The sequence below is a fragment of the Pholis gunnellus genome, assembly GCF_910591455.1.
Source record: "Pholis gunnellus genome assembly, chromosome: 6".
NCBI lineage: Eukaryota > Metazoa > Chordata > Actinopteri > Perciformes > Pholidae > Pholis > Pholis gunnellus.
The window spans coordinates 12386873-12406320 of NC_136532.1; the positions used below are offsets into that span (position 1 = coordinate 12386873).

Below are 19448 nucleotides of genomic sequence, written 5' to 3' on the forward strand. Positions count from 1 at the left end.
AACAGTAGGTGGGGTTTCAGGCGAAAACGTACAACATGTACACGGACATTGAAACTCGGCGAGCCGTCTTTAAAGACACTCAAAGACACAAACCATGAAGCCACAGCCACAGTAACGACGTGGATTTTAAGGGTTTTTATTCCGTTTTTTTTACGGTTTCATTTAAACCGAACGGCCCGGGTTGCAGGAGTAAAACAACCCACCAGAGTCCTGCTGCCCACCAGAATGAACGCGTCTCCAGGATAAAGTGAACCATGTCTTCTGTTGTTTACATGTCTCTTCTGCTGCTGTGGTCGTATCACCAGCAGGTCACCTCGGGCTCCCATGTCCTCAGGAACCAGCCTGCTGTTGGATTAACCGGGCGGTCTGCTTCAAACAACACGCAGACCATGATGTTTCAAGACAGCAACGATGGGGTCGGTGATGTTCGACAACTAACCACCTTTACATGTCAACTGTCATTCGCGTGAAAGTGGGTTATCGTGTGTGTGTGTGTGTGTGTGTGTGTGTGTGTGTGTGTGTGTGTGTGTGTGTGTGTGTGTGTGTGTGTGTGCTGACTGTTTACTGGTTTAATATTTGAAGCTGGCAGGTTGTCAGCATGTTTTCCCGGCTGTCACGTGATTACAGCAAGTGATAAATGAAGTTGTGCTGCTCTATTAAATGTGACACGCGCGTGTTCACATCAGGGCAGATGTTTGGATTCTCTAGATCCAGGTGGATAGATATTAAGTGTATTGTTGTACTGAGAGAGATGCACAGTGTGATGGTGGGACTGAAGATAATGTAACTATTTCCTCCTTTTTAAAAAAACAAAACAAAATCCAGTATCAGTAAAAATACAAAAAATCGATACAGAAAAGAAATTCCTCTCACAATTTAAGAGACCTCAACAACACTGGACTACAAACCAGGCCAATGGTCTAGCAGTTAGTTTGTGGTAATTTGATTGACTGCTAATTTGTTTTTGGGAATATGCACCAGTAAAGTAACATAAGCTGAAATGAAAAAACAAACCTAAAGACTCTTTCTTTATGACTTATTGTTTCTAAATGTGGTAGTTGAGGCAGTTCAGAGTATTTGATCAAATTAATTTGGATGATTCTTGCAATTTTTGTGTTGTATCCACATATCTACATGCACTTATTGGAAGTCCCTTTTGTAACATAAAAATGGTAAAGTCAGGATCTGCACTGCTCCTTGTATTGATTTGACATGGCCATGTCCTATAGAGCAGCCTTCACTTTAAGTCTATTTTAAAGATTTATTGATGGTGTTTTATTATATTGTTAAATGTGTTTCTGGTGATGTAAAACATTAGAACAGCTATTTAAAGCAGTCCAGTTCAACACCACTGCAAACTATAATAAACAAATGAATTCATGGCTGAGCTGTTACAGAGGTACCTGATAATAAAGTTACCACTGAGCGTTTACACTGTGACACCATGTTTATTGGTCATTGTGGAAGGAATGTCTTCAGTACATCTTGGTATATAAGACCATTGTAAGCAATGTTGTACGACTGCTTTATAGCAATATTGGACACCCCTCAATCATTTAAATGTTTGATTAAAATACGGCAACGGCTTGGTTCCTTGGCTTCTGGGCAAAATATTAGAAAGCTGCCACATAGTCTGTAATGTGTATTGTACTTGAACAGTACTTAACACAACAAGGTAAACACAATGAAAGAAGGGAGAACTGGGACCCAGGGAGGAATCTGTCCTCGCTGCACACTAAAGCTTTAATCTGGCCCTGCTCTTTCACAACACTTTGAATTTAAGAATATTCAACAATAAAGTATTTGTTGTGTTCATCTTGATTTTTAACTTGTCAAATTTGTTTTAAAACAAATATAATTTGAGACATTGAGACATGTAAGCATTAAAAAACTGCTATCTTTCTTTTTTCTTTCTTTCTTTCTTTGTGTGTGTGTTCAGTGTGACCTTGTGATGAACCTCAGTGCTGCAGACCGATGTGCATTTGTGAAGAACACACCGGACTGTAACATGGAAGATGGCTTCATCAACTACCTTCATGTGGCCTTCTGTCTGCTTCCTCCCAACCTCACACCTCTCACCATGACTTTCTTTGTAAGACGTGTGTGTGTCTGTGTGTGTGTCTGTGTGTGTGGACAGCGTGAAACTGCAGCTCAGCACCAGCTGATCTTTTGAGGAAGATGACTTTGCTGTGGGACAATCAGGACTTATCAAATTTGAGAATTACCCCACTCAGTCATTTCACTTTTTGCTAAATAACGGCTTTTTGTAAGAATGTACTTCCTGAATTGTCCTCTTTGCAACATAACAAATCAAACTGTTACACGATTCTCGCTATGAATCAATTATTAAACCACGAAAATCTGTTGTGTAGAATGTAAAGCGTCTACTTTATAGATTAGGAACAATAGGATCAGTGCGGTCAAACAAGGCCATGTTTATCAGGGTCAACTTGATCAACCAAGTAAGTTTAAAGAACATTTATCTGCGTACTTAACTTTTGTCTTCTCCGAGTGTGTGTTAAGAAAACTTTTCTCACCTTAACTTTTTCTCTGCTTCTCCACAGATCATATGGCTGTTCGTTCTGTTTATCATTCTCGGACTCACAGCGTCTAAGTTGTAAGTGTCTCTCGTGTTGCCAGTGTCAAAATGTGCGTCTCACAACTTCCTCTTTATGTGTGTCTCTTTATGTATGCCAGCAAGCCGAAATCACTCATTTTCATTGCTTCGATTCAGCTATGGAGTGTGTTACGCTACGATAACAAGCCCACAAGTGCAGACTACACACACAATCATGCCCTCAGTACGGTCAGCTTAATAGTCACATGAAGCAGAGTCACATGACTGGAGAGTTTTTCGTTATTGTTGCGCTTGAGTTGTAAGATTGTGTGATTTCCTCAAATGAAGGACAGTTTGTTCTGCTCTTTTACCCCCAACCTCTAACCAACCTACTACACTAGCTGAATGGTAAAGAAGCTGCAGTATTTTATATTACTGTATACTGTTTTATATAAAGTGATTCAGAGATGTTTCTCATTAATCTTTGCTTTTTTCATGAGCATACTCACTTTTTTCCCACTTTTTCTCCCCAGTTTCTGTCCCAACCTGTCAGCCATCTCTACCAGTCTGCACCTCACTCACAATGTGGCTGTATCCTTTATCTACATCCACTGTACGGCCCTGACTCTGTCATATTTATGTACGTAAAGCAATCAGACTGAGGATTCACCAACACAGTTTTTCTCTCTGAGGGATTTTTGCCATTTCCCTTTCGATGATGTTAGATTATTTTTTTTGTGAAGAACGTGTTCCTTGACTGGTGTTTGTGTTGAGGGTGTGACGTTTCTTGCTCTTGGTAATGGAGCCCCCGACGTCTTCAGTGCCATAGCAGCTTTCTCCCACCCACACACCGCTGGGCTGGCTGTCGGAGCCTTGTTCGGTAGGCACAGTCTCACACACACACACACACACACACAGACACGCCATGAATACCTCAAGCTTTTTAATATGAAAACCTGGTTGCCCTTTCTCCTCATCGTGTTCTATCTCTGTCGCCCTCCCTCTGAACACAGGAGCTGGTATATTTGTCACCACAGTAGTTGCAGGCAGCGTGGCGCTGGTGAAGCCTTTCGCTGTGGCCTCCCGTCCATTTCTGCGTGACGTCATCTTCTACATGGTGGCAGTGTTTTGGACTTTCCTCATGTTGTACAGAGGAACCACGGCACTGGGAGAAACACTGGGTATGTCTCTAAATCTGGCATGTATTGCTTGATTTTGTATGACTTAAATAATTGGATATGCCATTTTCTTTACTGAGGAATGTAGAGGACTTTGCAGCCTTGCAGGGTGGTGTATGTCGAAGCGCTTTCTTGTTCTGGTGCCAACATCTACGGCCTAAAGCTGCAATCTCATCTATTTTCTGACCAAAAACAATCCCAGAATGCAGTTCAAAGAATCACAGCCATGCTTTTCTGTCAATCACCTACTCTCTGGCACATTTTTACATATGTAAAACGTACTGTGTATGTATCAAGTTTCAAGAGCAGTTTTACTCCAAGCTCTCAGTATTTTACACACACACTGAGACATTTTTAGCTTCACTGTGTTTCATTTCTTTTTTCTAGGGTACCTCGGTCTCTATGTTGTGTATGTACTGACTGTTATTATCAGTGCGTACATCTACAACCGGCAGAAGCATTCGAGGACTTCCAGTGTCCGGGGCGCTGCACATAATCCAGGTTAGAAACACTAAAACGTGTACATACAGAAAAATGCTAAATAAAAATGTCCTAATTGCCAGGGGTGATATTTTTGTCTTTGCAGCAGAGTTTCACTCGTCCGAATCGTCGGATGATGAAGACGTCCCCTGCCTGACTGGAGAGAGCATCCAACAGGAGTATGGTGGGAATGCAGCAGTCTTCTATTTACCACTATATAAGTTAATAAACAGCAGGATTTTTCTGCATGATCAGGACCATAACATACACATGTGTGTGTGTGTGTGTGTTTCAGAGTCAGAGTACAGGCCACTTCTACCTTACTCTGAGTCCACAAGTCAGATCCTGCTAAGCTCTCTGAACCCGGTGGACAACAGGAAGTGGAGGACAAAATCATGGAGCTGGAGAGTCCTCAAAGTACTGAAGGTGTGTGTGAAGTTAGACGGATCCAAGGGGGCAGTGGAAAAAGCTCAATGTCTGAATGAATCTGATTGGTACACCAAGTCAAAAGAGTGAAACGCTTTTTTAAACTCTCCTGAAACCCATCAGACACCTTTAGAGTTCGTGCTGCTGCTCTGCATCCCTGTGGTCGACCCTGATAAAGAAGACAGGAACTGGATACGCCCACTGAACTGTTTTCATCTGATCACTGCTCCTCTGGTGTGTGTGCTCACCTTTCAGTCAGGAATATGTAAGTGCAGCATGGCATACTGCAGCAGCCATAATCAGATTAAGTAAATGGTTAAAACATCACCCTGATTTTTTTTTTTTTTATTCTCCATCTTTTTTTTCCTTAACGAATGTCTAGATGGAAACTATATGATCCAAGGGCAGTTTCCCCTCTGGCTGCTGATGCTTCTGCTGGGACTTTTCCTGTCTGGTATTGTGTTCTGCACTACCACCAACGACTCTCCTCCCAGATATCATCCAGTAAGTATTTGTGTATATTAAGAGAACTAAGTATTGGACAAATAGAAAATATGACGATGTGGGTGCTGGAGGAAAAGTCAGAGGATCACCAAAGTGGGATTCATCCTCTGGGGACCAAGAATGTCTTTTTTTTAGGGCAATCACTCCAATACTCCAATACTACCAAATTGGTAGACTCCCTGCAGCCTGAAAAATATATACTGTATATATTAGTCATACTCGCTGCTGATACTAAACGTGTCTTTTCCCCTCTCCTCCAGCTGTTTGCTCTGTTGGGCTTTGTGGTGAGTGCAGTGTTGATCAGTGCAGCGGCCTCTGAAGTGGTCAGTCTTCTGCACATGCTCGGCGTGGTGCTGCGTCTCAGCAACACTGTGCTGGGGCTGACTTTGTTGGCCTGGGGCAACAGCATAGGAGGTGATATTTGTGAACCTGATTCCTTTTTTTTAAAAACATATACCACTACAGACCATCTCACAATGGGTAGACTATTATGTATGTCACAAAAGGTCAAAGTATGATATGTAAAGAAGTCATAAAAAAGTCAGTATATGTTGTAAAAAGTCACAGTATAGTGTAGCATAAAAAGTGCTACTTAGGTTGTCAAGAAAGTCATAAAAACATAGTTAAGTATGTCAAAAAAAGTCGCAATGTAATATGTTGTAATATGTTTCAAGAAAAGTCATAGTATATGTTGAAGAAAGTTTCTTTTTTTTTTTAAAGTCACAATATAGTTTGTCAAAAAAGTATTGTATGTCAAAGTATTAAAAGTCAGTATAGTAAGATATATTTACTGGTAAATATTTGCTTGTAATTGAATATCTCTGCATATCTCTTTTTCAGACTGTTTCTCTGACATCACCATCGCCCGGCAGGGTTACCCACGAATGGCCATAGCTGCCTGCTTTGGAGGCATCATTTTCAGTATCCTTATTTTTTTTATAAGAGAACATGTTTCAGTATAAAAACAGTCTTAAGACATGTAAAACAGTGTCAGTTCATGAATTGTCCTTGACTGCATTTTCTTTAGACATGCTGTTTGGAGTGGGTATAGGATGTCTGGTGCAGATGGTTAGCACACACTCTGATGTGCAGGTAGTCTTCTCCAATACACAGATCGAGAGTTTAATATTCTGGTTAAAGGTTCAGAGAAGTGGCAAATACATGACTGTTTTGAAACACATGAACATTGATGCATCTTTGTCTCTTTCTCCTCCTCAGTTTGAATCAGAGGGTTTGTTGACCTGGATTCTTGCAGGATCTCTGGGTTTGTCTTTGGTCCTCTCCTTCGTCATTGTTCCACTGTGCCGGTTCCACTTGGATCGGCGATATGGGATCTTCCTCCTCGTCTTCTACGCCATCTTCCTTCTCGTTGCACTGCTCACGGAGTTTGGTCTGATCCACTTGGTGTAGATTTGAATGTCTGAGATGAAGGACGTCCTCTTACGAAGCAAAATGACACACTGGAACAGAACTTTACCCTCCTCTGTGCATCATTTTAATACACTATTTATACAACAATCAACAGTACTTTGTGCACTTGCCTTTTAGCAAAGGCCATCCGAAACCAAGCAGGCAAATGAATGACAAATAGACTTTTCTGCTCAGGGAGAGCCAACACTTTTACACTGTGCCTTTATTCAACTTCTTCTTGTTTGTGCTGACTGGAGCTGAGATGGCACTTTGTGAGTCCAGAGAGAAAACACAAGTTGAAGAAATGTATACTTTTAAACATTGTGAATTAACTAAATGTACTGTAAAACAACGTGTTAAAATGACCTTGTACAAAGCTGCATCTAAGGCATTAAATAATTTTGGTATTTGTTTTTACAGGTCGTAGTAATGGTATGCTGGTCTGTGTTTAATGATACATTGTAAATAAGCAGTTACCTGCAGTATGATAGTACAGCAAAAATACATATATGCACTTGACAATTCAAAAAGTTTATTAGAATCCCTTCTTAACTCACCGGAATACATTACAGAATAAGAAACGATATAAAAGTGAAATACTTCGAGTCTGTTGAGACATTAGTTAGGAGATACACTGTAATCGTTTTGTTGGGTTGAGCTAAAAGGAGTGTAAGTGGTTCTACTTTTGGTTTTAGATAACTTAGATGTAGTGTCTGTTAATACTAATCAGATGAGCCGATCAACTAAGGCATCCAGGTTAAAGTACTACAAGTTTTACAGGAGGTCACAAAAGGCCTACAGCAGAATACATACACAACATACCGTAGTAGTACAGGCTCCCGAGTAATATTGGCCCAAAAAAAGCTTAGCTTCACTGGTTCGAGCGACAGACCTGCACTGCGGTCCTATTGTCTGTTGAGAAGGTTCCAGGAGGGAGTCATCATCAACTCCTCTCACGTTCTCCCGGACTAGTTTTCCTCAGTGGGAAACTTGGAGTGTGGGGGAAGACCTGGAGTAATGGGGTTTATTTGCATTTAAAAAACGCTGGGATGTTGATGGGCAAGTACTGCTTGCACTCTGTGCATTAGTTGACACTGTGAGGTCCAGTCTGTGTGTTGAGCTGAGGCTCCGGGAAGGAAGATGGATCAGAGACAGGACTGTCCAGATCCTGCTCCAGGCTTTGGTCTTGCTCCGGCAGGTTTTCCCTTGAATACTCTGTATACCACTCGAGCTGAAACGAGACGTAGAGAAAGTGAGGAGGTTACGACCGACCAACAACTGACACGGGACTCAGAATAATTTCTTACGTTTCTTACCTGTATCTCCTCCTCGTACATTTTCATGCTGAGGTCACTCTTCGTCCTAGACCTGCGACCTAAGTACACCAGAGACGAGTGCTGTACACACCAAAGAACAAGGGGAAAGGGGATTAGTGAGTTTTAATGTCGAGAGCAGAAGAATAAGAGTGTTATTGTCTGTGTGTTGTCTTACCCCTCCCCTGTCCATAGTTTGTAGGACTCCCTGTAAAGAGCTGAGAGAAGACAGTCCCGGGCAGGTCTGTTTGTACAGCTCCAGAGTGGCCAGAGCTTCATCCCGACTCACCTCTACTTCAAACACTATCCCGTTCTCATCTAGAGCATGTGCACATGCAGACATTAGAATGACTCACTGAACAGCTAATTTGAACTTCACACAGCACTGGCAGCTAAATAACAATCAAATAATCATTTTATCTGAGTATCTGTTCTAGAAATACTGCAAAGATTCAAGAATTCATTAAGGCTTTTGTTCTGACGAGCTATACATTCTGTAAATGTATGTATAATATACACACACACTCAAACTCACCCTCTGGGTTTTCCACTGGTTCCCGGTTCTTGCGGCTGTAGTTCATGCGGAACACAAAAGCATCCAGAATGAACGCCACAATGATGGTCATCACCACCTGGAGAGATCAAATATCACACACATGCACAGTAACAACATTGATGCACAGATTGAAGCAGAAATGCAGTGCATACTTTAAGAGACACATCAAAAACACATACGACTGCACAGGCCTCACCATGGTAACTATGTAAAAGGTCATGAAGTAGAGCCGGCTCCAGTGGGTTGTCATTGAAGTTACTCCTTCCTGAAGGACAGTAAACACAGCATCAGTAAAACAGCAACATACCACGGATAAATGTAGTGACTGATGAAAGACGAGGGATATGTGACTCTTACCATGGTAATGTACCAGTTATTGACCACAGTCAGTTCAAACAGAGTCACTGGGGGTAAAAAGGAAAAGAAATGAACACTCAACACAACGATGACCTCTGGCCTCTGTGGTAGTTCCTGCTGTAGAAGATGGAGTAGCGAGTCTCCAGGACCATATTTTGCCTTAATGACTAAAGAACGGACTAACAACAACTCAATGTGGTGGGGTGGTAATGTACAGTATGTCATAAAAAGTACATTGAAAATAATCCAAAAAAAGGACAAAAAAGGCATATTATAGTATGTGAAAAAAAGAAAAGTTTAGTATGTCAATACAAAATCATATATAGTAGTTTACCGTCAGAAAAAGTCATACTATAGTCATACTAAAAGTATAGCAATTCATTAAGTCATAAAAAAGTTATAGTATGTCAAAAAAAGAAAAAAAAACATTTGTTTAATACTTCAAAAAAAATCATGGTATAGCATATCAAAAAAAGTTTTTTTAACTAAAACTAATAGTTTAGTATGTCGCAAAAATCATAAAAAAGTCATAGTATAGTATGTATTTAAAAAGTCACAAAAAATCATCACATAGTATTACGAAAAAAGTCACAAACGATTCAAAGTAAAGTATGTTGAATAAAGTCAGAGTATTGTATGTCGAAAAAGCTCATAGTATAGTCATAAATGTCATATTGAAGTTTGTCATAAAACGTAAAAAAGTCAGAGTATAGTATGTGGAAAGAAATTGAAAAATGTAATAATACAGTAAGTTCTATATAATAGTTAATTATGTCAGAAAAAGCCCCCCCCCAAAAAAGTAAAGTATTGCATAGTATAGTAGGTCATAAAGTCATAACAAAGTGAGAGTATAGTACATTATAAAGTCCAAGAAGTAATAATACAGTATGATTTAAAAGTCATTAAAAAGTATTAGTATAAAATGTAAAAAAAAACAGTCATAGTATTGTATGACATAAAAAGTAATAAAAAACGGATGTTAAAAAAAAGTCAAAAGTATACAATGTCATATTCATAGTATAGTAATTCATTAAAAGTAAAAAAACAGTCATAGTATAGTATGTCGAATAAAGTCATAGTATAATATGTGAAAAAAGTTGAAAAAAAGGTAATAGTTAATTGTCAGAAAAAGTCATACTATAGTGATACTAAAGGTATAGCAATGTATTAAAAGTCAAAAAAACGTTATAGTAAGTCCAAAAATTAAATAATAAAAGGTAATAGTTTGACACAAAAGGCCATAGTACAGTATGTCAAAACATTTCTTTTTTTTAAGTTCTAGTATAGTATGCTGAAAATTCACAAAAAGTAAAATAAATTCATAGTATGGCAAAAAAAGGTAAAAAAAAAAGGTAATCGTTCATTATGTCAGAAAAAGTCATACTACAGTAGTAAGTATAGCAATTCATTAAAAGTCATATAAACGTCATAGTATAATATGTCATGCAAAGTCATAAAAAGTCATAGTTTAATATGTCTAAAAAAAGTTTAGTTTAACTTTAATGTCATAAAAGGTGACAAACCTTTATATAGTATGTCAAAAAAGTAAGAGAATATGTCAAAGAAATTAATAGTATATAGTATGCTGAAAAAGTCTCAAAAGTCAGAGTACAGTATGTCGAAAAAAGTCACAACAGTTGTATAGTGTGTATATATCAAATACAACAAAAGTCATAAAAATGTCATAGTATAGTATGTTAAAAAAGTCAAAATATATCATGCCATAAAATTACATAGTATGTTAGCTCATAACAAGTCATAGTATAGTATGTCTCTAAAAAGCATAGTAAAATAGTAATAGTTGAGTATATATATATAGTATAGTTTAAAAAAAAACATCATAAAAAGTCTGACATACCATATGTCATACAAAGTCCAGTATTTTAATAAAATGTCCGAGTATAGTATGTTGTGCTCTGACCACGGCCATCTTTGAACTCAATCTTCATTTGACCTACAAAACTTTCCTCACTGCAGCATCTACAGGACCACATATGCCACGATGACTCACACACCGACTACCAAGATGAAAACAATACACGGCTGGTAATAAGTGGAAATTATTCAGGCTTTTCTTAAATTAAACTATATATTTGAGACCTGTTTTACGTCTTCAGTAAGAACCAATGAGCTGCTGAGAGCCACAGACGAGCTCAGGAAGTTACTTACTGAGATACTGACTAACACATATTAGGATTTGGTCTCTTCATGGGATTGGTTGACAAAGCAACAATATACAATATTTCCTGCCTTATCTTTAAAAGAAAAGATTTGAGTAATTACCAAAGCTGCTGAGAATGTTGTTGAAGTTATTGAGATAATAGTAGCCTTCTTCCAACACTGTTTTGTTGCCAATGGTGACGTTGATCTGTCTGTAGGAGTCTGCCACTGTACTGGTGCTGAGAAGGAAACGAAAATGGAGTTCAGTGAACATAGTTTATCATCTTGTGCCCAAGGTATAAGAAATTACAGAGGACCAGAGTTAATGACAATACTTAAATCGACTCACTTGCAGCAGTTGGGATAAACCACATCTGCAAAAAACTCCATCCCAACGATTGCAAAGGAGTAGTAGAAGATGATTAAGGTCAGCCCCAGACTTGCCATCCTGGGGAAGAGCTCAAACATGGTGTCCAACACGTTACGATATCGTTGCTTTATCTTGAACAACCTGTGAAAGACAATAGATCAACAATTTTAACTTCAAAAGTCAAATACAAGTACATTATGCTCTTAAATGTAAGAAATGGCAGTGTACCGGAGCAGCTGAAGTGGTCTGAGAACCACGATAAAGTAAAACGGCTCCATATCGAAGGCAAGAGCAATCAGGCCCAGGAAGGCAAACACTGTCACTGTGAAATCAAATCTGGACAGACAAGCACAGTGAACATTAACACCCAAAACAGAACCAGCCTTTGGTACATGTTGAAATGAATGTTAGTTGTAGTAGAAGCCACATTAAAGCTAGGGTTGGTAATCTTGACAAACTAGCTTCAGCTCCAAACGTTGCTAAATCTAGCGAGAGAGTCGCCAAGTCGGCAACAATGACATCCGACTATCATAATTGGCTATTGTTAGTTCTCACGGCTGTTAAACTAGCAGCTTGTGGAAGACCCATGAGGTGCAATGAGTGAACGGGCAAAGTACGTGCAGGCAGGCGGTGAGCTGGGTAAACTAGCAGGACTGTAATAATCCCGTTCAATCATTTATTAAAATGCAAAGCTATGACGGGTTTATTACAGTCCGTCTGCAGCCACAGGTTCTGGAGTTTCTTTCTTTTTTTTTTGTCAGAGTATTTGATTCATTGATTGCTATCAGGATGTCACGAGAATTTCAACAGAAATATCCTGAATGTTTTTGAAGAAGATTACCAACCCTGCCTTCAGGATTAGAGTACTGAATCCAAACGCACAGACTGGAACAGGGTCTATGGATACATGCAGTCTTAAGTGCACTGTGTGCTCCACTACAAGTCTGACGTTTTGATTTCAGTACTCATTCAATATGTCAATCAATCGACCCAGGATCCAAGTTGTTACTCACAGATTCCACCCAGAGCTGAAATAAGCCATCGGCCCCAAACCAGTGATTTTCAATAACACCTCTACACCATAAACTAAAAGTGGAAGGACAGAGGCAAGAGTTAATATTGGCAAAAGTGCATAAAAACAACTGTAATTCTTGACGCCCTCCATGACTACTTTTAAAGTATATGATGATTTTCTATGTGAGTGGGAGACTCACTGGTCAGAAAAACAATGTAACTCCAGGGTACAAATCTGGACCAGGAAAATCCACCTGCATGAGGACAGAAAGGTGAGAGATCTGTAGTGCAAAACACTTTCCTTCTGTCACATGCCTTAACGTCAACGGGAAAGATCTTACTATTTAGCGTGTACGTCTCCACCAGAATCCACACACCATTGATGGCAACCACCACACCTGCAGCCAAGAGAAAAGGTTTACAATGAGAGACTTTGGCTCGGTATGTCTGAGGACAATTTAAAGGATTACACTTACACATGGCATATTGGAAGGCCTTTGACTTCACAAGCAGGTTGATGCCTAATAAAGTAGAGAAGAATGCGCTGAGAATATGGCTACAAGAAACAGATTTCTTTAGTCTGATAAACACAAGAAGAGAAAAAGAGAACTTGCCTTTGAAAATGAGGAAGGTTGTGTGAGGAAGATCATCAAACCAATGTTCTCCACTGCGTCGTGCCTAAACAACACACACACACACATATCCAGTACATGTACACAAAATAGAGTAAATCATAACTGCACAGTGCAAATATACAGTAAGGCTACGTACCTTCCATTTAAGGCCAGTGACCTCATAGAACTTGTAAAAGTCCTGTAGACTGTAACAGAATAAACAGAAGATGTTACAACGCAATTGAATGCAGAAGGATTTTAACAGAGAAGTGTGTGTCAGGCTGATACCTGAGCATAGGAGCCCCTGAGGTGTTAAGAGCTTTATATGTGAGGAAGCGGTCTCTTGCAGACATCCGTGGTCTGTAAAATCGCATCAGACCATCAAACTGTTTCAGCGTCACACCCATCGGCCTCTGGAAAGAAAAAAGCAGCAACACAGATAAAACGCCATGGCTGTGAGCGCTTTATACAACATGAATAATTAGTACCAAACAAACATCACAATACATAGAACAGTGAGGCCGTACCTGCCGGCTAACTAACAGCTGAAAGGCGTGGTCGATAGCCGAGCGCTTGTGAAGTAAAAGAGATTTAAACTTCATCTTTTCAACGTCATTAAACGTATCAAACACCACTGCCAAGAGCTGGAGGGGGACAGAGAAGTGAAGCTGATGAGTGATCACATAAAAAGGGCTCACCGCATGCCATGTCTAGTTTTAATAGGAAGGAAATGTCAGAAGTGGTGAAAACAAGCCGAACCCTAACCCTATTTTTACCAGGTTCATGACGAAGTAGAGCTCTATGGAGAGGTAAACAATGAAGAAAACACAGGACCAGCGGTTCTTGGAATACGCTGGCATCATCACATCAGGGAAACTACAAGAAAGAGGGAAGCATGACCATACACAAGTCATGAGATACAAAGTCAAACATTTGGAATCGGCCTGAACACACACGTGGTGAGGAAAAAGCCTTACATTTATGATGAGATCTGAATGTAGGAAGTAGTGCTTGTGTGCCGTGTGTGTGTGAATACGAAACAGAACATGACTGTGTGTAACGATGTGCTTACTTTGCTGTGGTCAGCAGCACAAACAGACTGACGAGGCTGTTCTCCAGGGTGCTGAAGTACTGTGGCGAGAGGAGATGGTTTGTGTCACGAAATCTGACCACCACAGACACACAAAACTCCCCCAAATTTTTGTAACTCACACAAATGAATGTCAGGCACTAAAGACTCAACGTACCGGGTCAGCAGTGTTTGGAGAGAAGAGGCAGAAACCTGGGACGAGACAACAAGCGCACATAGTAACAGGAAACCCTGTTCCTTCTAAAAACAGTAGACGGTTTACCCTGAACTATTCTATCATTTTCTGTAAAAAGGGGGCAGAAAAGAACCAACAGCCTTTAATATACTTGAAAATAATAAGCATTCTTACCCAAGATAGCAAATATAACCATGAAGAAGAGTAGCAGTAGGAGGATGTCAATAAAAGGAGGAAGGGACTGGAAGATCTGACGCAAGTTTCTGATTGGATGAAAGAAACCTCATCAGTGATGACTGCCTTTAACAGTAAAATCAGTGGTGTCTGTATGTTCAAGGGGTGGTATACAAATTAACCAATTCCAAACCAGAACTTTGACCAGATTGTGAGTCTGAGTGTGTTTGTTTCAGTCATTATGTACCTGCGCACGGCGCCACAGTATCTACAATCCACCAGGAAAATTGGTCTGAGCGCTCTGGTCACCCTCACGTGAGACGTCTGTCTGATCAGAACCACTATGGCCTCCACGAACTGCAGCAGCAACACACACGTCTGAACAAGGAGGAGAGACAACATGAACAATATGCGGTAACGGAAGCTGAATCCCAACCTATGACGTGCAGCCTGCAGGGTGACTGCCCTCCCCTCATTGGAGAGCTATGAGAGTAAGCATCCAGCATGCTGAAGGGACTATAATGCCCTCAGAAAGTACCCGTCATGGATCGGTTACCTTCACCATGGTCCTCTTGTGTCGTATGAAGGTGTGGAAGCCTAGCCAGCGGAGTTTCATGCATAGCTCAAATGCCACCATAACCAAAGCAAGCAGCTCCAGAGTGGCGTGGACCTGCAGAGGTATCAAACACACAGGAACCTTTACAGCAAACTGCGTGTATGAGCTTGCGTTTGTGTGTATATGTTTACTCACGTAGACGTCCAGGCGCAGTGACGGCACAGCTGGAGCTTCACACAGCGACAGCATCATCAGCAGCAGGCCTGTCAGCAGCTCCATCATGTAGAACAGGTGGTTGTGGGCAAACAGGTACGCCGCCAGCGCCTTTGGGTTTCGAGGATGGGTGAAGAACTTATCATTGTTCTCTCCCTCCTGTATGTGGAATTTAAATGATCCATTTAAACCACACAATGTAACCCTTTTGTAGTTTATTTATTGATTCTGAAAGATGCTGATTTAAGTGATGTCCTACCACTATGGAGCGGTATGGTCTGAGAAACACAATGTATTGGCATAACTTAAATCTGACATACTGGTATGATGAAGCAGTGACATGTTTTCCTGGACTTGGGTCCTTGTAGCTGCCTTGAAGTTAAGTGTTCAATGTAAAACAATATATATATATTTTTGTATTACTGTGAAACCTAATTTTTGAGTTCTATGTATAACATTAATATGTTTAAATAAAGAAAAAAAATCAAATGATAAGAGGACAACTATTGGAAAATGTATTATTTGCGCTTCCCTCCTTTCTTTTGTATTTTGAAGTTCTTTGTGACAAAGTTTAACCATCTACAGGTAATACAGTGTGGAGGGTGTAATAAAAACCATCATATGACCATGGAAACTCAGCTGCCCTGTACACTCAGTAACTAACAAATGCCACAATCCACTGCTTGTAAATACCTGCAGGTAGATGGCTGCCTCTTGGTAGTTCATCTCCCAGCTTTGGCGTAAGGACACATTTTGGGCTCTGTGGTTTTGTGGCCCGGGTGTTGAGATCACAGCGTTGTTCACTATGTCATAATTGCCTCCTCCTCCATCTGGAAGACAACACGTTCAACACCAAGGTTTCAATGTTTTGATACAGCCTTTATGTGGATAAGAACAACACATTTTAACTTCACTTTCCATATTCATCCTTTTGTATATGGGTAACACACACACACACAGTACATAGAGAGGTATGGGCCTACCAATGCAGTCTAGTTCTAACTCTAAGGCATAGGAGGAGATCACTACTGGACTCCCGTTGTGGGTCTGATCTTCATGGGAACCAGCTGCCTGTACGCAAATACACTCCATTGATCAGTTTGGATTTGTGCACCAGCTGTGAGAATGAATCAAGGCCACTGAAGTCCACAGCACAAGTGTGTGTGTGTGTGTTGATGTCATCCACAGTGTCCTGGTGTTGTTCCAACTCCTACACACATCTGGAGATACAGATGGCCAAACATTCCTCTCCGGTCTGATGCAAACTCCAGAAACTCAGTCCAGAGGCGAGTCCTCACAGATTCAGAAGTATTCAGGCCGAGCTGCGGGATCGAAGTGACACTGGAGACGGAACACCATTCAAAACAATGCACAATGCTTATGAAGTGCAGCACTTCTTTGGCAGTTGGTTTGTTCTTTTGGAAAAGAACATCTGTTAAAGAGAGACACTGTCACCAGCGAGAGTGAAATGTGAGCTACACACTTGCACACATTCGCCTCCTGCCTTAGCCACAGAGTTTGAACTTTGAATCCAGTGTATAGCCAGTCAGTAAGAAAATGCTGTGCTTGCAATGATATCACATTGTCTATTACGTCGCCTTCCTTCCACAGACAGGATAGAGACACGAGAGAGACAAACCACAGGAGGAATTAATCCTGCGCTGCAAGAGGGAGAGTGACTAACTTCAAAAGACAGGGAGGACATCTCGATATCTTAGAACACTGAGGAAGAAGTATGCCATTGTAAGACCTAATGGAGAACAGATATAGTAGGTTTAAGAACAAATAACTGTCTGCAAAAAAAAATATTCAATCCAGATTAACTCAGTATTTTCAAATAACCTTGAATTACAGATTCAAGCAGGATCTCTCAAATATAAGTCACAGTTGTGTCTACAATGTAGTCCTGTGTGAGTCTATCTCGGTGCTCTTCCCACAAACTGTTTCTGCTTCAAGCAGGACTCCTTGGAATAAAACGTTGTGGAGACTAGTCGACTCTCTGAAAGGCAGTCACAGATTGTTCCTGTCCACGGTGACGGCAGCAGATTGAGCTGAAGTGTGAAGATCAAATTCCAGTCCAGCGGCAGCCTGGCTGTTATCCTGACAAGAGTACACCCCTTGTCTGTCATGTGCCACTCCAACCCCTCATTTGTTTGAGAACAATAACATGTTCGGAGCTCCCGGTCAAAAACACGGTGGGGTCAGGCTGACAGGAACACAAACAGGCTCAGCAGTCATGACCGTTTCCCCCAGGACAAATAAAATGTAGTTTTGTGGTGATCTGAAGGGTCCTGACCACTAGCAGTAAAACTGAACTCCACACTTCTATCCAAGCGAGTGGTTTGTCACTGAGGTGATACAATGCAACCTTCTTTCCCAGTGTCCAGGTTCAAACTCCCTCTCTTTCCAGAACGCTCCAACAGCAACCAGCAACAACAGTATGATACTTCCTCCTTGTCCACCATTCCCAAATATCCAGAGGAAAAAAAACTCCTCTCCTCTTCCTGTTCATCTCGAGAGCCAGAGAAAATGATCCCGTACGCTCACGAACACAGACACACTTACACACAGGCTGCAGACATTCACACACGGTACACACACATGAGCACCAGGGAGGGGCTCAGGGGTGCACCAGTCTGCTGAGGCAGCAGTTTCTCAGATGGGTCATTTTGTAGCTTATATACAATGGCAGCAGGATTACTATGTTTAGTGGATGCATGGATACCCATACGTAGAGCACACACACACACACACACGTGATATCAGAGCCTGGTGGACAATCTCTGCTCTCCATTAATGCAGTGTGGCCTAGACGTGCAGCATGTATGCAGCTTACAGTCAACAACGCTACTGCACATCTGGTAAGTAGACAAGCATTAACTTCATATCACAAAATACATTGATATGATATAATATACAACAATACTAAACACTCGTCAGTAAACAACACTATAAAGTTCTATAAATACAAAAACAGTGCATTATGGAGCCAAAGGGGCAGAAAGGACCCATCATACAGAAGAACTCAACCAGATAGTTGTTGTTAGTTAATAACTTCAGTGGAAAGTGTTTTAGATTCAAATGTATGCCACGTTGGAGGCTGTAGTTTGCTGTGATGTTGTCCACCTCTATGTGAATGAGGGTGTACTAAGAATTAGAAACATCTATTAATATAATACAATGCAACAGCACCACAAACTACATCTTCCATAATGACTTTAACGTTGAAACAAGAAATGCACATTATAACCTTCATGAGGCTGGATATATTGCAATGCTGTTACATTAGCTTTAGCTGTGATTAACTGAGTGTATTTGCTCACATTGATTTGTGCTTCAATTGTACATCTAGTACCATGCGAATCAAAACCAATGTCCACAGTCATGAGCCTGTCGATAAACACACAGTTGTTTGCACAGCTCCACTGTGGCTGAGAATGACAGTAAGGATCCTTACTTTCGTCTCCTCGCTCAGTCTCCTCGTTGAGTAGACCGCTGTTTGCTTCGTCCCAGGTTAGGATGAGTGGCACATCGTCGTCAGACTCCATAATAGCAGACGAACAGGCTGCAACCAGCCTTGATTTAAAAATGTTCAATTAGAGTTAACCTAAGCCACTCACTAGCTAAATGAGTGCGCGGTTTGTTCCGCAAACTGCAAGATAACTGCACATCTTGGGGGCTTAAAACGTTAGTTATTAGCAAACATCCCGGGTACTTTTGGGGCTGTGCTAACTGAGGTGAGAGCTAACTGACGACACTCCGGTGAGACGTGCAAAACAGGAACTAACAGTTTTCAAGTGACGTGAAGCAGACAAGGTCTGCCGGGTGCAGCGTTGTTCTTCGTCCTGTCACAAACAGCATTGATCCCCGACTCAACTGGCTCACTGTCACTCAGGCTAACCATCCCAGACTGCCGCCGGTGTGTGTCCATTATGGCATCATCGCCGCACACGCAGCTTTCTGCAGGATAACAGATGTTGTGCGTGTTCTGATTACATTTAACCAGTAACTAAATACAACAATTTTATATCTTGGTTAATCGTTCCGTAAGCAACAATACCTGACACGTACAAAAAGATACTACAAAAGCTCTACAGACACTCTGTGTTTACAGCTGGATCAACAAACATTCACGACACTGAAGCAACTTACGGCAGGCTGAGTGAACGTTGCCAGAGTTTCAAAATAAAACTCAATGGATCTAAGATAATGTTGTAAAACGCATGTCATATTTATTTATTTATTCATTCAATTATTCAATAAAGACACTCATGCATGCATCCATTTATATAATGCATTAT

The 19448-nt window shown here is 40.8% G+C and overlaps 2 protein-coding genes across 3 annotated transcripts; one reads left to right on the forward strand and one right to left on the reverse strand.

Moving 5' to 3' along the window:
* The first annotated feature begins 26 nt into the window (after positions 1 to 26).
* Positions 27 to 7629, forward strand: slc8b1 (solute carrier family 8 member B1). 2 transcript variants are annotated; one of them, XM_079160628.1, is made up of 15 exons: positions 27 to 416; positions 1940 to 2092; positions 2565 to 2617; positions 3091 to 3148; positions 3332 to 3437; positions 3571 to 3738; positions 4123 to 4236; positions 4325 to 4399; positions 4511 to 4641; positions 4765 to 4906; positions 5024 to 5145; positions 5406 to 5559; positions 5986 to 6066; positions 6173 to 6237; positions 6364 to 7629. In XM_079160628.1, exons 1-15 carry the CDS (start codon positions 255 to 257, stop codon positions 6553 to 6555), a joined length of 1776 nt encoding a protein of 591 aa, XP_079016754.1. In that variant the 5' UTR covers positions 27 to 254; the 3' UTR covers positions 6556 to 7629. The 2 variants fall into 2 exon arrangements, with proteins under 2 accessions (XP_079016754.1, XP_079016753.1); XM_079160627.1 differs by having other exon boundaries at positions 4322 to 4399; positions 6364 to 7628.
* A 9-nt stretch (positions 7630 to 7638) lies between these two features.
* Positions 7639 to 19260, reverse strand: tpcn1 (two pore segment channel 1). The gene is made up of 26 exons (XM_079160626.1): positions 18605 to 19260; positions 15841 to 15977; positions 15130 to 15306; positions 14935 to 15048; positions 14626 to 14756; positions 14379 to 14467; positions 14187 to 14221; positions 14012 to 14070; positions 13716 to 13815; positions 13467 to 13583; positions 13228 to 13352; positions 13097 to 13145; positions 12940 to 13003; positions 12802 to 12846; positions 12667 to 12723; positions 12526 to 12579; positions 12325 to 12397; positions 11540 to 11647; positions 11291 to 11452; positions 11065 to 11180; positions 8782 to 8828; positions 8621 to 8689; positions 8404 to 8500; positions 8047 to 8186; positions 7872 to 7952; positions 7639 to 7786 (listed from the first exon to the last, which is right to left on the reverse strand). The coding sequence occupies exons 1-26, from the start codon at positions 18693 to 18695 to the stop codon at positions 7640 to 7642; spliced, it is 2484 nt and encodes an 827-aa protein (XP_079016752.1). The 5' UTR covers positions 18696 to 19260; the 3' UTR covers position 7639.
* Positions 19261 to 19448: the final 188 nt, after the last annotated feature.